This window comes from Phalacrocorax aristotelis, chromosome Z, assembly GCF_949628215.1.
Source record: "Phalacrocorax aristotelis chromosome Z, bGulAri2.1, whole genome shotgun sequence".
In the NCBI taxonomy this organism is placed as follows: Eukaryota; Metazoa; Chordata; class Aves; order Suliformes; family Phalacrocoracidae; genus Phalacrocorax; species Phalacrocorax aristotelis.
Genome location: NC_134311.1, coordinates 67,441,850 through 67,460,164, shown reverse-complemented (window position 1 = coordinate 67,460,164; position 18,315 = coordinate 67,441,850). Strand labels below are relative to the sequence as shown.

Sequence of the window (18,315 nt, the reverse complement as noted above, 5' to 3'; positions counted from 1 at the left end):
AACATAAAAACCCACAAATCAGGATTCAGATACCGATTGATGACCCACCCTGCATTCTGCTAGGAAATGGGAAAGGACTACCAAACATGTTGGGGAGAGACAATATTACCCTGCGTTTCAGAGTAACGTTGGGACTTGAGGCAGAGTGGGACAAACAACACAGAGTGGGGCTAGGCACAATGCTGCACACAGAGCTGCGGTAACAGAAACTGCAGTAAGCCCTGTACGTGCCGGTGTTTCAGCAGTACATTTTTCAAAGGGAGAGAGGCTTGACTGCAGAGTTCTCATGCAGTTTTGGATTAGACATTGCGTGATAGGCACTATAACAACACTATCAACTGCAGTGTGGTTTGAAATAAATTAAATACCAACAGGGAGCTGGAGATTTGAGCTGCTAGAAATCATTACATCACCAAAGAAAAAATCGCATTACATAAAATGAAGTCTTTAGAACATGCCTGCAGAGTCCAAACACCAGACAACTGAAAAGCAAAAGATGGGCTGTGTGTGTGGTGCCCCACACTAACTTCAGTGAATCAAACTTGCTTCCTTCTGCAGTATGAACAGCTACAGCTGAATTTGTGGTGTACACATAGTCTTACTTCTCTGTTCATCCTGAAAGGATATTTGTATATTTTTTCATTATACAAAGGAAATCAAGTGTCAGAGATGTAAAAAAACCACCTTTTCACCACCTCGCTACAAACCAAGCTGAGGTTTTTCTTTTAATCAACTTGTGTAGTTTAAAAACTTTAAAAAGCAACAGATTTGAAAAAGCAGACATAACTAGTAATCTTATCAGGATATATGCAGACCATATTTGCAAAGACACAACCCTGTACTTGCACTATGTCCTGGTTTGCTGGCTGTGACTAAACCACAACATACTACCATCATGAATACAAGACAGCATTTAAAGATTAAGACACCTACAGGAAGGTGCCTGAATTAAGGTGTGTAAACCTAGAAATCCATTGTAGTCAATGGAGATCTCTTCTATCAGCCAATTAAGTGGAAAACAATTACCCTGACTAGCTGCAAGATGCCTACTGAAGGGTAAACTGGATCAATTTTATTGACTATGCTGCTTACAATGAAACTCCTCCACATGTACAGACATGCTACTGCCACACCACATAATTGTGTTTTCAGACAAAACAGAGATTTTGGGAAGACAAAGCAGTCTCCTAAACATGGGCATCAATCTCAGCCATCACCAGCTTGATGTACAGTATCCTATTTCACAAACCTAAGTCACAGCATTAAGCAAAGTCAGCTGTCAGATACACAGCCACAAGTACAGACAGAGCTACCTTGCATTGCAGAACAGTATGCATAGTGAAACCAAACATCCAATAACTTTGAATTTAAATTGGAACATATGCATGCGGCTCTTTGAACCTCCCCAACCCAGCGGGGGGCGGGGGGGAATCTTTGATATAATGACAGAAATCAGAGACAGGAAAAACTCTTATTAGATCCATCCCAAATTTAGGATTCCCTTGCATAGTTTACCTTTCCAGGGCTTAACTCAGTTTGAGAAGTTTGCAACAGAACAAGCCATAGAAACAATGAAGACAAGTAGGCTGGGATAGTTATGGCACTACAAATAGTTTACACCACAGCATGTAATTTCAAGGGAACATAACAGGAGAGGAAAGTAACTTCCTCATAATTTGGTTTCACTGAAAAATAGAGTTTGGCTGATTTCTATGCTTTGGCCTGCCTTGGGTAACGGGTCGGAATTTCCTGGGCTCACACCACTTCTGGACCCATTACTGTACACCATTATGGCACAAGAAAGATCCCAGGTGAGCAGCCTTAGAGCTCTCCAGACTGTCCTACTTCAATTCCCTGGAGAACAAGCAGCAACAGTAAGTTTCAAAAGAGACTGGAAATATGGTCATAAGATTTAAGTTTGAAAGTGCAGATGGCTCAAAGTTAACCTCTACCAAAACTAAGCTCACTATATGGACAGGAAAGATCACAAGAGAGCCCAGGAAACCTCTTGTATGTCACTGGTGATGAACATTTCTCTTCAGCTACCTGATAGAGTAGGCACTAACTCAGATGTGACCAAGGTGTGCTGTGCAGAAAGGCTGCCAACTTAGGCGTGAAGAAACCAGAACACGACTATGCTACCGCTTCCCATGTTAACAATTTTGTAGCAATGGCAGACCTTTATAACAAGGCTGCTTAATTAAAGTGTGCACTGAAAACATTTTACATGTGTATGAAAAGTTGCAGTTAAAGCAACTTCTCCTCACATGTCCTCCTCCTGCTGAGGAAAACTCTCATTTCTAAAGAGACAGAAAAGTTTGAGGAAAGCCATCTTTGTAGGGCTTAGCAGAGCAGCCAGGTATTTCCCAGAAGCTTCACTAGCAGCTATGTGATTTGAAGCGAAGTGTGGACTCCAGTTTAAGATCTACAACACTGTGAAAAAATTAAGAACAGACGTTACCACTATCCAACGATAATACGAATACAGCAAGTTAGATGACTCACACTTCCATTATATCAACAACACTACTGCTGTAGAAAAAACAATATAGTAAAGAAATAAATACCCTCTAATAGTACACTACCTCAGAAAAGAACTAAGATTACAGAAGCCTTTTCAGTCAAACCTTGTCAGTTCAAGTCTTGCTTAAACTTCAGAACAACCTTCTTACAAAAAATCTCTTCCAAAAAAGTTAACAAAAGAATTGTGACATATTAACTTCAAGGAAAGACTGGCTATCCTGTTTTTCCTCTTCTGGAAAAGGACCATATACTAGAAAGAAGTAGAAAATTTACTTAGCCACTCAAACATGACTCATTGTTATTAAAAATAGGCTGAGTAGAGAACACAGTAAGCCCTAACAGAACTTCATGTGGCAGATGTAAAAGAGTTTAAACACGGTAATGTGTAACGTGACTTCACAAATGGAGATACAGTATCTTGCTAGTCTGTCCCTTACATTAAAATGGGCTTGAAAATACACTAAATGCATTCTGGATTCTACCAGCTAAGCTATATGGCTTTCCTGTAATCAAATATCAGACCCAGCACTGCATATCTTCCTGCCACACAATCTCATGCAACAGCACTGAAGAGCATGGATTAATGCAGAAATGGAGAAATATGACACAAAATCAGAGACTGGTCTCCCAAAACAAGAAATATCATGGCCTTACATTTCATTGTCAAGCTGAACAGCTCATGTTGGTGTTGACAAGCACTTTTGGCATTTTTTTAGGTTTTGCTGGGGTTTTGATTGTGGGAGGGTGGGGTGTTTTTTTTTTTGGGGGGGGGAGGTTGGTTGGGGTTTTTTTTGGGGGGAGTGGTGTGTGAGGGTAGTTTGTCTGTCTTTTAAGGACCCCAGTTCAGACCACTGCTGCAGAGATTTCTTAACTCTGACTAACCCTTACTCTTTAGCTTTTCCTGCTTTTCTATCTGAAAAAAGGACAAGTTACTTGTTATAATTTTAAGACCCCTCAAAAGTCTATTCTTTCCTGACTTACCTCGTTCATTACTGAGATGCTGACTCATCTTGAGCTGGCCCACAGTGATAACCAAATATCTTCATGTTCTTTCCCATGGTGCTTTGGATGTGGAGTTGTGCAAAATGACTGAGCTGATCTTATGGCTTTCTTCTGCCAAAAGGTGCACAACCCCTTCCCTTATCCCTGTCCCTCTATATGATACACCCTACCCTTTACACTACTCCAGCACCCATCAATTTCACATTGAAATAATTCCATTAACTGAGTCAGAATCCTTCTCATTCTTTTGGCTATGTTAGTTTTCTGCTGGGTTACCTAGTCAAACTCAATATTAAGGTCTTACGAAAATCCACGCAAAAGTGGCTGTGCCACTGAGCCATTCACAAGTAGAGTGGTGGAAGAAGGATGTACCCCTTCCAGAAGAAACTCATTAGAGTCAAGACTTTTTTTTTCACCTACAATTTTACACGAGGCAAATTGTCCCCATTAATGTACACAAAGCCACTTTGCCTCAAATCTCATCTAAAAAACTTGTTGATACATACAAAAATTTCAAGCCAGCACACTTATGTTCTGCAACAACAGCTTAACTTGCTGATATTACCATCTCATTTTCTGTGTATCTGTCGTCTTTATTTCGACAGCAAGCACTTTGAAGTATCAGATATCTTTGTTTTGTGTACTTCTGTTACACCAGTTTCTCACCCACAACTGTTTGTACTGAATAACACACAGTACATATAATGATGATCTTTCGCACAGAGTGAAATTGCTGTTTTTAAATCCCTAGCCTTAAGAATTCTGTGATTCTCTATGTCTTGAAGTAATTAATAGATGCATGTATATCAAAAACCTTCAAAGTTGTGTTGTTTGCTTTTAAACTCTCATGACCTTTTACAGCTTGACTCATTTTTTTCACTCCTTCAGGACTGTGACATTGTTTTTCCCCAGTGAGAATCATGATGCATTCTGACAGATCCCATTCTCCAGAGAGAAAGAACACCACAGAGCTCCAGCTACACAAAACAGCTAGTGCTCCATCTAATGCAGGAATGAAACAGGAAAGGAGTTGTCACTCGTGCTAATATAGCTATTGCTGGTCCTGACAGATTTAGCAGCATTGTTTGACCACATTCAGTATGCTAGCAGCATGCCAGTTCGCTATTCTGTTATGCACATGTGAATAAAAAGCAAACACAAAGAATGGTAGGCTTTAGCACACAAATAATTCAGTAACTCAGAAGTGAGGCATAATGAGTTAAACTGAGGAGTGTATGTTTTGTATGCATCACTTGGTAGATGCTAGGACAGTAGCTGTACACAGTAACCAATGTACATACAGTAAGTAAACTCTCAAGTGAGAGACTGCTCTAGCAGCTGCTATCACACCTGTTAGAATCACAGTGCCAAAAAGTGACGTAAGAGACTAAATACACCTAAAGACGTCTCTTTAAGGGGGAAATTGTACTTCACTACAGCTAAGCATTTCATCACTGACTAAGAACACAAGACATACCTTCCTGTTACTGAAGGAAAGAATCACAATATATATGGATGATCCTGGTAAACTTACTACACACCTCCACATTTATTAGGGTTTTTTAAAGTCTTAAGTGCTATGCAACTGTGTATTGCAAAGCTGCTCTTAGTGGCTTGTTAAACTACCTGCTGCCAAAACGACGGAAGTTGAGTGAAACACACACCAATTAGAAACATTAATGTACTGTTCTCCATTTCCACTGAAACAGTAATGAGTTACTGGTTATTAAAGGCAATGAAACATCAAAAATCAGTTACTTAGGTGTCTGTGTAAGCCTAGATGACAGGTAATCAGTCTGCTAAAACACTTTTAATCAACACCTTTAATAATGAAATGAAACACCAATGAGAAGGCATATCCTGCCATTATCAACTTGCTAAAAAAAACCAGGACAATTATGTCTCATACCATGAAGTATTCGTAATTTACATCTAATTCAAAAATATGGAAATTGCACAGAAGAAGAACACCCAGGTTCTGAGAACAACGGAAGAAGAGAAAGCTACGTAAAAAAGCAAACTGCACAGCACAGAGATCACTCCTGAATTATTTGTATTGACACATCAACTCCACTCCACCAGATTCAAAGAAATCAGTGCATGAACACTTTACATTCAGCCTATAATTTTTAAAAACACAGTAATACTGGATTAGACTGAAGGTATGTCTCAATTTATAAGGTAAAAAAATAGAAATAATTGTTTGTAATACCATGTTTAGGTACTTACTATTAGGTTGAAAAAATGTGCTATATACTAAGCCAGATACACATGATCTATAATAATTTTTAAAATTCTGTTATCACACTTGAATCAGTAAGGTGCAAAATACTTTGCACTGATATAGTGTGATGTATAAGTTTTGCCAAATAATCCTCATAAATTTTAGATTTAAAAAACCCACAGTGTATAAAAACCTTAAAAGTTGAGAGCATCCCCTTGAAAAGTACAGGTGACCAAAACCAGTGATTTCTGCAGAACGTACCTAGAGATTTATTTAGTTTGATTCCTATAGCTTCCATTGGCAAACCATATATAAAGCATTTCTTTTTGAATACAACAGAGAAGTTTCAGTAAGTTTCAGAAGTTTCATGAAAACAGAAAGAAAATAAAAGCTGAGAACTCAAATTTTTTTCACTCTTGCTGCTTGAGAAAGCTATAAATAGATGAAAGTGGATCAATAATATTTTAAAAATAACACCTCCTCTCTTTTATGACACTCAGCAAAGAAAGTAAAAGAACTGTTCTTCTTCCTACATCAATCAAGTAGATATTAACCTTCACAGTTACAAAAATGTCTATTAACTAGAAAGCAGTGTAAAAGACAGCGTATGCAAGGTAGGATCCAGGAATCACTAGAACCTAAGAAAAGAAGATAGTCTGGTATCAGGATTACACTTAGGAGTCTAATCCTTCCTATTTTAGTTCTGTACATCTAGACTTATACACACATCCTTCTGTAAGTAAACAGAAAACAAAAATTTAAATACCTACTGTGACTGTATAGATTTATCGTCTGCAGATGTGCATAAAATATTGTAAATTAAAGGATAATTTTAAAAATATTCCTCAGTATGGATAAAGGTGGCAGGAAATATACCTTCTGCTGTTGCAGACAGCTTGAAGCACTGACCGCAGTTAAAAAAAGGACCACTTTCCAAATTACTGTTTTACAACATTATTTCTAACCAAGACACTGAGATTATACATGTATAAAGGCCATCCTTAAATCCTCACTCTTGGAATTATATTAATTATTCCCAGCGTGTGATCTTGCATAGAAATTTGTAGACAAGAGTTGCTTTACTGCTAAAACACCTGAAAAACATGTTTTGTATTTGAAACGTTAACAGCTTCCCTAGCATCTAAAAACTGTAGTAATACTATATAAACAGAAGCACAGAACAAAGCTGAAGATTGGCCACATAAATTATTTTGGATTGTGAGAGACCAACTCAAAACACCTTTAAACTTCGAACACAGAAGGAGAAAACTGAAGGACCATTCCAAAGGATAACTTGTCTATTCATACAGAACAAATGTTTGATTTAGTCCTCCATTTAGATTTACAGCTAGGTCATCAACTCTCAGGAAGACATTATGCTAATGCCAAGAATCTTAGCAATCATTCTCGGTATACACAGTCTTTATGTACTACATAATTATTCCCCTACCCCCTGCCCAAGAAAAAACATAATGCCATCTTTCTACAACATTACACAACTATAACCACTGCACACTAGGATGACTAAAAGCAAGCTGAGATTATAGTCTCCTAATAAAATTTCGCTCATTACCACTTCATAGTAAAACAGAAATATAAATTATTGCAGAGTACACAGTTAAAACTCTAGAAGAACTTGCTCTAAAACTTTCAAAAGTTTAGATGTTTAAAAGAAAAAGGGAAAGAAAAAAAGATGACAAAAAGAACAGAGACTCAAAACACTGGAGGCTGGGGAACGCTCCATAGCAGCATGACATGTTCGTTTGCCCTGTATTTTACTCTCTCCTCTGCACGAATTATCAGCTACTGTCAAAGACAGGACACAAGGCTGGAGTGACCCTATACACCTGTTCTTATGCTCAAAAGCCAATAAAAGGCTGAAGGATAAGCCTTTCCCAGATTCTCAATGTTAGTTATGTTGTTATACAAATCAAATTAAACCCTTATTCACAGCTGATGTTCTGGAAAGTATTATTGTACTTTTTTAGAAAATTACCTTCAATTCCTCAAACCCATTTCTTTTCTGCCACCAATTCTAGAAACAGAAAACTCAGGACAGTCACAATCTTAGATGCTCTTATAAAAGATATACTGTGACTGCTTCACATCATGCAACTACCATTTGATGAGTGTTATCAGACAAATCTCCTTTCAAAACTACCCAAAAGAGTTCTGATCGTGTATTTATCTGAGTATTATTGAACTGACAGGCAAGTTAATAATATCATTGACATCAGAAGAAAATTTATGAAAGGGAGAAGTGTCATCCTATCTATTTTCCCAATTAACATTCTGATTCTTCTCTGCATCATTTTAATTCATTCAAGAACCCAAAAACATTAAAGTTGTCCAGTGAAATGGCCCCTACTGACAAACTCCAAGCTGTCAGGAGGTAGCCACCATCCCCAGAAATTCCCTGTTACATGGAGTGTCATCTAAGAAGAAAAAGCCTAGCAACATTAGCAGATGGAGGACCACCCAGTTTGCCAATGAAGAGATGAAGGGTAGTTTGGCAAGACACAGGAAGAGCAAAGTAATAATGTCCTCAAATTCAAGTATTAATAAAGGTACACAACTATAAACTACAAGTAATTCACAAACAGCAAAAAAACTGCAGCAGGAAATCTCTAAACTGTGGCAAATGTGCAATGTGGTAACTACCCCCCTTAACATGATATAACCAGAAGATTTCAAAATAGCACATGCGCTGATGATGCTTAGGATCTCCAGTCCCTTGTACTAGGGACAAGACAGGTCTCATCCATCTGTAGCTATGACTGTTCAAGACTTACTTCTTCTCTTGAAAAGGTCATTTTCAGAGAAGAGATGGGAAGCACCATATTTATAAGTTTCATAACAAGACCTAAGTACAATTCTTTAAACTCAGGAATCACCTAAGTCATTGGTCAATTTCAACTTGAACGAATCTATCCCTCTGAAGTAACAGGCTAACCTAAAATACTGAGCTGGAAACACCATGTTTATGGAAACATCAAAATTTTTTCCGCTTTTTTTTTGTATGTCATAAAAAAACCAGTAAGTCTATCCATGAGAATCACACATGGTTTGCATGAAGAAGGGGATGAACACATTCTAAATTCTCCAGATATGAGATTGCTAAAGCTGAATTCTGACTTCACTGATACTCAAGAAGGTAACCAAGGAAAAAGACTACTTACAGATTTAATTTTTCAGGCAACAGCTGTTCTTGATAGTCCTCTATTTTTATGCATTAATTACTTTTAAATATGTATATGGTTTTATTTATAGTCTGTGTACGCTTCAAGCAGGAAGACAATCTTTTATGCAGGGGAAGAAACCGAATAAAATCCCTGTATTGTTCACCATACATCTCATATAAAGAGATTAACGAAGTTATTCTTTGTAATCATATTTTTCCATAAATCAAGGCCGTATTGTTTTGCTTTAAATACCTTCCCTCTATGCAGAAGTATCTCCTACTAACCATTCTGCAGTCTTAATCAACAGCTGTATTTCATTTTGCAACAAATGTAACTTATGCAAATGGCGTATAGAGATGTACCTCTCTCATTTTAACTAAACAAGTGCTAACTGATAGTAGCAATTTCAAATATAGGTGACTAACTGTCCTAGCTCATCTTTAGCACTTTCCTGCCCATTTGGTCTTAGACTCACAACATTATTCAAAGGATCACTGATAAACAGCATGACATTTCCTTAACCACCCATTACTCCAATTGAAAGGGAGTTCAGAACCTTTGTGCTTTTCATTCTATGTCTAAAACAATTCAGCATATTTAATTTCTACAGAAATAAAGAAAAAAATACGAGTTTTTAAAAGTAGCTTTCTGAAGTGTTTCCAGAGCAGCTACCTGAATAAGTGGCCAGATGTAGCCAAAACTGTTGCAATAAGTAGCACTTGGACTAAAAGGAGCTTAGAGAAGTCTAGATAGTGAAAAACAAAACCAGTAAATTTAGAAATAAATTCTCCCCTTTTAGGAAGGCTTTCATAAAGGTTCTATCACTTAGACAAATTTATTAATGAAAAATGTTGACTCCAAGGATATTGCTGTTCAGGTAGAATTTGGGAGAAGACACTTCCTCATAATATTTAGTTACCCAAACCTATTCAGGCCACCGTTGAGATGCAGCTTGCTATACTAGAGTAAGGACATGAGTTCTACAGAGCTTTCAGGTATGTACTAAAAGTAAATTCAGTCACATCACAAAGAAAATACAACTGTAAGGAGAATTTTTTTTTGTTCTTTGGCATTAGGTTTTTTTTACTGGGTTTTGTGTCTTTTTTTTAAACTATATTTTGTCACTTATACATCTTTACCAGCATTTCTTCTCTTCACCAGATGCAAGGATTTGGGGAATACACTATTCACTAATCATGCTCTGAAGTTTTGTTAACTCCTACTGTTTTCCTGATGCATTCTACCCAAATTTGCCATCACCTCAACAGACGGTTGGCAAATGAAAAAAAAAAAAAACACACGTCTGCGCTAATAATACAGATTTTTAAACCAGAATAAAGCAAAATACATTTTGTTGTGAGCGTAAAGTTATGAGTGCTCCAGTAAAGCAATTTGTCAGATATCAGGCAGCGCTTGTGTAGCAGTGTTATGGCACCTTTCCTTCTGTGTCAGAACCCATCTCAGGAGCACAGGAGTGCTGCTCAGTGTGTGCATTCACCTGCACTATGGTATAAGCATCTGCCTACCTGCATGCAGTTAAAAAACACTTCCAGTGAAGAGCAAACCCCTTATTTTATCTAGTCTCTTGTGTAGTTATCAAAGCCTCAAGTCACATTCTTATGTCTTAGTTGTAAGAAGCTAGCTGGTTTTAAGGTAGATGACTCATGCCATTCATTATTCAAAATGTCTCAGGCAGGAGCCTCAATTAGTATGAAAAAGCTTATCTGATTTTTCAGTACATTCCCCCAAACTAGTCAGCCATCGTTTCAACATCAATTCTCAAGCTGTCCTGTAACCCTCTCGAACACTGATCTTCTCTGCAGCATTTGGGTTTCTGTGGATATAAATGGTTAGAAAACAGCAGTTTTTCACTCTAACTGGATATTTCACTTCTTCCCACTTTAAAGAGAGAAACTTTATCTGATGTTGAGCATCTCTTCTACATTATTAGAGAAAAGGGAGATTGCTAGTTAATTGGTAAAGTATGCATGAAGATCATGAGACTGGGCAAATAAGTGATGTATTTCTTTCTGGGAAGGCTATTGTTGACATAGCTTCCTTATTTACTGTAATTATGATGAGGGGTGCATTTCTTTAGACAGCATCTATACTGGATAGTCTCTGACAAAAAAAATCCTGAAACTAATCATTGCATTAATCTCAAAGGGAGGGGAGGGGATGAAAGGGACAAAAAACCTGAAGAACATTTATGACAAAGACTAAAACATTTACATCAAGAAGGCGGCAGAAACTAGAAACTGCTGCAGTACAAAAATCTCTAAGATTCAAATGACAAGGGGGGGGAAGCAGAATACTATAATGTTGTGGAAACATAGCACTGCTTAAACACCTAAGAAGCTATTTATACCAATCCAAATCGCAGAACAATCTCTTCTGTCAAATATAAATAGAAACCACAAGATATTAGAACAGTCATTTTATTCTCTGCCCTTCAGAAGTGCTGACATTTGTTGACCAATCTGAACCACTGCAGCAAAAACAAAAAAACAACCCATAAAAACAAATTTAGAGATGCTGTACACAAAAACTTTAAAGACAGTTATGAACACAGATCTTGACATGGTAGTGCCCAGCTCCTACAGATCGATACCTTAACACTAGGTAAGCGCGTCGTAAGGTTTTAAAGTTGCCTTTATTAATATTTTTCCTTCATTAAAAATGCTGCTCCTGTTTTCAAGAAATATTGTATGCGCACACCATTTTCATAGTTCTGACAAGACTTAAGATTGTAAAAGCAGTAATACCTTAGGAAGCAAAGCCAAACACCAAAGCGTTATTAATCAAACCAGGCCAGTGCACTATACAACTCCAAAACAACAGTCAACTAAAGCACAAGCGCAGACAGGAAAGCTGAGCATATGCCTTAATTTTGGAGCACATATACTCAGCACCTCTAACCCTCTTACTTTTAAAACCTACTAAAAGGTTACATGTTGCCCAAGAAGTTAGCAGGCTACCATCTTTGATCACTCCTCCTTTAGTGTCCCTATATAAAAAACACCCCCACATACAAGAACAAAGCAGTCTGAGAAACGTTCTACAGCAAGACAAGAGCTTTCTCCAGTTGTTTTTAAAGTTGCTCCTTTATATCTCAGAAGAACTGAAAACAAATGTTACTAATTACCTTCTCGCTCCTATTAAGGCTTCTGTAACAGAGTCACAAAGAAGGGAGCAAAAAACCAGCTATTGCTCTGTGTGACCTGCTCTAACACAAGCATCCTGCTATAGTTATCCACTGCAACGATGGCACACTGTGGAGCAAGGGTGAAAGGACCCCATGCATTTTATTTATTTAGGTATTTTTAAAATACTGTTTCTACTATGCAGTGGAGCCCCACTTCTCCTGTTTTCAAGCCAGATCATGTATCACAAGGGTACACAAAGAACTTAAAAGGCTTTCTGTAATGGTCTTGCCATGTGGAAGAACTGCCTTTGAGTCACCAAGTATAAACCAGCTACCATCTCTGCACAGGTTCCCCACTATCTCACTGCAAGCACTCCAAAAGGGGTTTTTTCCCTCCCCCATTACTTGAGCTCTCAGTATCAGACAGGTGTGCCGCATCCCTCCCTGCTTCTTCCATGCTGATGAAGGAAGCTGGAAACAGCACGGTCATCAAATCTCAGGCTGCATTTGGAAACAGATTTCATCCAGCCTTACTTGACTATCCTGCAAATAACCCTTAAAAATGCCTGACATTTTTGTGGGCTGTAAACAGCAAACAGCATCTTGAGATGTTTGCCCTGCATGCAATGCATTACCATTTGCCATGAGGGCACACGGAACCAAATACAACACGGTTTACAGTGATGCAAGCACAGTAAGAAAAGTAATACAGTTCAGAACTCTTGAGGTTAAATGGAACTTCTGTATCTTTTATTTCTACCTACGTGATAGAAGGAAGTGATGGAGAATGAAGGCAAAAAAGGAGAAGGTATTTTTTCAGACAACACTAGCCAATTTTGTGAAACCCTCTCTCAGGGAGAGAAATAAAGCCAGTTTTCTCTGCTACTTTATTCGTATCTGTCTCATGTTGTAGCTAGAGGACTCAACATTTACAAAGTACAGAGAATTGGCTGTACAAGAAAAGCTGCTAAATCAAAGCACTATCTCGTAATGAATGTTTATGAATAATAAATGGAAGTACTGATGTTGGAGATAGGTACATTTCAGTTAATTAAAGAGTACAGTATCAGAAAGTAAAGACTGTTACCCTCAAAAAGGAAAAAATGAAGACATACAGACATGAACAGCACTTGACCATCAGCAGCTGACACCCTTGTATCGCTCCGAAGCTTCAGTGAGCGAACAAGCTCTGAAAAGTTCCTAACAGCCACTGCAGGCTCAGAGCTACAGGAATCCCCTAAAGGATGGGCATTTAAAAGAGCCTGACTACAGATAAGGCCCTGTAAGACACAGCTCTCAACTAGGCAAGTTCTAAACTACTTTGGCCTTCACAACCCAAAAGCAACAGCTGAAACTCCAACAAAGGAAGGTGTTGGTCACCCAATAGGGTAAGGCAATTCAGTTAGAGAGGAGCAAAGAATGTAGCAGCAAACAAAGTGTGGATTATACAAGCCTTTTACAGTGCCCAGAGCTTTGGGAGGTATATAAGCTTCTGTAATTCAGCTTGGAATACCTGTAGAACAGTCAGAAACAATTATGGTAAAAGCATATAATAATTATATCACAGCTACGTGCACAACCATGACTGGACTCAATGCAAGAATTCCTACCAAATGCACTAACCTGGCTGGTAACTCCAATTGTCCTTTCTGGCCTTAACAAGTTACAAGCTTGATTTCAGTAGTCTAATTAAAACAATCTGCCTCATCTCATTGCTAATTCCTTCCAGATGACTGCAGTGGGAGTCGCACTGGTGGTAAGTCTGTCCTCCTTTTCCTTGTCTGTTCTATTCTGAGCAGGTGATAGAACACAAGGCTAAAACCTGAGTATGCCGAATTCCAATTAGTAATCGCAATTTTGTAGTCAATAGAAGACACAACATGTGACCTTAAGGCGACAAAACAATGAGTCTAATCTGTATCTGAACGTTTTATCTTACTATACCAACATTATACACAACAATATTTGCTCTGGGAACAATTTTTCCAATGTTGTTTTCTTAAGGAAGTTGTTGTCTCAAACAAAGATTTATCAGAATCCTCTTAAAAGATGGGGTACAGCCAGGGTCGAGTTGCCCAGAAGTTTAAAAACCAAACCAAACCAAAACTAGAAATAGCAAACCAGAGACTTTAATATCTTTATCCAGGCTAATTTTGTAAGTAGAGAATTCACACACACAATGCATCATCATATAAAACCGCTTTCATAAACATTATTATATGTAATTTAAAAAGGCAGAGCACCAAGAAGCTCCAAAGACTAAAACCCTACTATACCAGCCACGGTAAAAATATGTAAGAGAACAACATGGTGTTTTCCCAGAAAACACTGGCAACCCTCAAATTACAGCTACAGAGAAAAGAGCAAACAGCGTGGAGAAAGGTAGATCACCTCTACAAGCAGCGATGCACTCCCCCAGCCTTGCTGCACAAAAAGCCACAAAGAAGTAGGACTCAAAGCAGCAGAACAGGGCTAGCACTCTCTTAGTTCTGAAATACTTAGTAACAGCACTGGCCTGCTGCATGGAAAGAACGCAGTTAGTATATAGTCCACAGGTACGGACTAGTGAACTTCTGACATGTATGCTAAGTCATGTTCGTCATGCCATCACTAATAGGAACCTGTTTAAAACTAGGCAATACCAATATAATTTCGTATGTTTGTAATAAAGAGGCCACTGTAACTAGAAGCCTACGGCTGAGGCGCTGTTTGTGGTGATTCTCTACTTTGCCCAAATCAGATATTTCACATTAATCAACCCAAAGTTCAGTTGACAGGGTAAAAAAAACCCAACACATTAGAATATTCTTTTAACTCAATGAAAACGTGAGGCCTGTGGAAAACTACATTATCTACTCACAGCGAATGAAAACAGTGTATTATTAATACAGAATTAGGGTAGCAATCTAAAATATTTAAACTAATTGTTTATATAACTATTGTAACAGCTGGAAAAACAAACATTCTTTGTGTACAGGGTAGAAATTATCATCTAGCTTAGTTAATGTCCTGCTGAACCCTTTTTAACTTATTACTTTGTTTTCTCTTTAAAATGAAGTTAATACCTACAATGGATAGCTATACAGCTATACAATTACGTCAGTCAGCTCTGGTTTCTCTGACAAAAAACAACCCCCCACTTTTTGATAAGGGCTTCACAACTAAATTTAAAGCGGCTTCTTATTCAACTGCAACCACCACAACAATAACTTTTTTTTTTAAACAGGGGCTATATCCAGTCACAGTGCAAAACACCTTTTTTTCCATAGTACTAAAAATGTATTTTGCATCTTACACCCAAGAGCCTCTTTTACAACACAATACAAATAAAGTAACTATACCGCCACTAGTACAGATCTTGTAGAATCAGTAGGTGGCTGAAAATACCTCATGGCAAAATCAATATCATAATGACAGTCACCTATCGAATTGAGTAAAAGATTTAAAACAGGCCACATCTAGAATTACTACTCCAGAATTTGAATTTTGTATATTGTTCTTTCACATCAAAACACTTCCGTATGCTACGCAACATAAACAAGTTACCAAAGCCATTCATTAAAATCCTGATTCTGTGTATTTCATAAACAGATAACTCTGCTTGCAGTAATAATTGAGCATGTGTCTGAACTGTTAAGGCCTTTGTCCCACATTTTGTTGATGAAAGTTTCACTTGTTTTAATTTTAAAGACAATGTCTCACTAAAGCAATCATGTCCATTTGGATATAGGGTGGGAGGAGACATAAAAGCCTGTTTCTTTAAACTGAAAAAAACCTCGGCGGTCTTCCCAGGAACTTGTCAATATGATATGTATACACAGAGATAACCTTCAGCCCATGGTAAAATTGCCTAACAAAAAAAAATCTAAACACAGATCATACTGAAAAGAAGAATTAGAGGCGCAGTTGTTGTTACAGCCTCTTACTAAGCTGAAAGCTTTACTGATGCTGCTAATATTTGTACTTCCTTTACACTTCACAGTCCACTTTTACCTCATTGGTTCTGTCATTTCCCTGCCTACTTCCTCATAAAATGGATCTATTCAGAATAGCAGTAGTCCTGGATCTCCTGAAGCAGAACAGTTATACTACAAGCACCAACTTTACTCCTTCCCCTAGACCAAAATCTTCTGCCCCCGGGGAAGATCACTGCTTCTAGCAGGCCAGCTCGTTTTCTGCATTTCATTCAGATATTTGGGAGAGCCTGACTCGTGCCTTAGCCCTCAGCAAGGCAAAATGAACTACATATTTGGCCGATGTTACTGTCGCTTCCTTCCTCTCATTCCCCCACCCCACCCCCCACCTAAGAGCAGTGCAGGATATTTGGGGCAATTTAACAAGTAAACGGGAGATGAGAGCCCTCCGGTCTCACAGCAAGCGGCTCAAGGCCAGCCTGCCCGGCACAGGCCGGGGTGTACGAGCAGGGGTGAAGGCTAGAGCAGCCACCGCCGCAGCGCTCTCCAGAGCCGCAGAGCCCGACCCCCGAGTGGAGCGGCGGCCGGAGGCGGTCCCGGCAGCGAGGCCGAGGGGGCGCGGCGCCGGCGACCCCGCCGCATGACGGACGCTGTAAACAGCCTCGCCTGTAAGCGGCCGCCTCCTCCGCAAACAACCGCGGCAGGGGCCGAGGAGCCTCTGCCCGCACGCAGGGGCTTCCCTCGCCTGTGGCCGGCGGGGGGGGGGGGGGGCGGTCCCGCGCTGCCCCGGGTGCCCCCTGCTGCCCCGCAGCCGGCGGGGGCTGAGGAGAGGCTTCCACCTACGGGCGGCTCCGCTCACTGCAGGTGGCCGGGCAGCCCACCGGCGGCGGCCACCGGCACCTCGCTGCCTCCTGGCCTCCACGCCGCCACCCGCCGAGCCACCGCGGCCGCCCCGGAGCACCAGGCCGCTCTCTGCTGCCGGCTTCCCCCGGCTCGCCACCCCCCCCCCGCCCAGTCTCGCTACGCCGCGGCGCGGAGCGGGCGGCGACCCCCGGTCCGTACCTCGGCTGAGATCGAGGGGGACGTTCTCCTCGCCGCTGTCGTTCCGACCTGCGGGGACGAGGGAAGAGTAGCGCGTTAGGCTGGCGGGGAGGAAGGAGCCGGAGGAGGAGGAAGGAAGGAGGAGAGAGGAAGGAGGGGAACGGAGGGGGCGGCTGGGCACCGGCGCGGAGCGGGAGCCGGCGGGTGGGACAGCCGGCGCGGCGGCCTACCCGGCAACCCCTTACCTCGGATGCGGAGGTGCCTCAGCGAGCGGGCGCGGAGGCTCACCGCCATCTTTACAGCCCGCAGTCACAACACCGGAAACCTCGCCCGTTCTCGCGAGGAGAAGCCGGCGGAGCGGCCGCCGTGGCCGGCAGCCCCTTCCCTTCCTCCGCCCCACCGCCGGGAGGAGCGCGGGGGCGGCAAAGGCGGGGCGGCTGCAGCTTAGCCACCGTCAGCGTCCCGGGTCGGGCGGTGGTTGGGGGTTCCGAGGCGGGTGTTTAAGTGCTAGAGGGCGGGTGGCAGCTGGCCCTCCTCAGCTTCCCCGGGAAGGTGGCGGAGGGCTCCGCCTGCCTGGGCGCACGCCTGGGTCACTCTTCCAGCCGCTTGGGCGCCCACCCGCCGCCCCGAGCCGCTGCAAGCCTGACCGAGGGAGAAGCACCGGTCTCCTCAGGACCTAAGGCCGTTTTCAAGGGCCTGCTCCGCAGGCGGGGGTTCGCCTGCGGCGCCTCTCCTCGGACAGCTCAGCCCCGAGAGGCCAGCGCTGAGGGGACAGGAGGGTGGCGGGAACGAAGGGGCCCCTGACGGGGCTTCCCCCTGAGGGGCGAAGTGCCTCCTTCTGAAGAGCTTGCTCTGCCGGGAACTGGCTTCCTGCATAACTGGTCTCTCGCCACATCTGAAGGTTTTGGTCTGTCAAGTGAATTTTTTTTTTCTTTTGGTTTTGTTTTTATGAGGTTTCCCACTTAGTTTTCCTTTTTAAAGCTGCACTTGCCTTGTGATAAGATGGTAATTCACGTGGATGCGGCATGATCGTTGGCTTTGTACACCGGATGTTTTCTGCACTCCGCTTTTTAATATGTGAAGTAATTAAAAACAGGAAAAAATATTTACTGAGTCTCTCCGCAGTCCCAGTTTCTGAGCTATTTTTTACCTTGATATTTGTTAAACTTGGCTAATAAGTGTGTATATATATATAAACACCCAGCCTTGAAGTCTCACTGCAAGAAACAGGACATATATTTACTTGCTCTTGTCCTTTTTAGGCAAAAGTTTAAATAAGCAGGT

The 18,315-nt window shown here is 40.9% G+C and overlaps 1 protein-coding gene across 1 annotated transcript in view; it reads right to left on the bottom strand.

Annotated features, from left to right (window-relative positions):
* Positions 1-17,734, bottom strand: part of RICTOR (RPTOR independent companion of MTOR complex 2) — a 95,825-nt gene extending 78,091 nt beyond the window's left edge. The window contains exons 1-2 of the mRNA XM_075079849.1: positions 17,277-17,734; positions 17,053-17,100 (exon numbers count right to left, since the gene is read on the bottom strand). Coding sequence (XP_074935950.1) covers positions 17,053-17,100; positions 17,277-17,325 — 97 coding nt within the window. The 5' untranslated portion in view covers positions 17,326-17,734. The remainder of the gene's footprint in view (positions 1-17,052; positions 17,101-17,276) is intronic.
* Between the last annotated feature and the right edge of the window lie 581 nt (positions 17,735-18,315).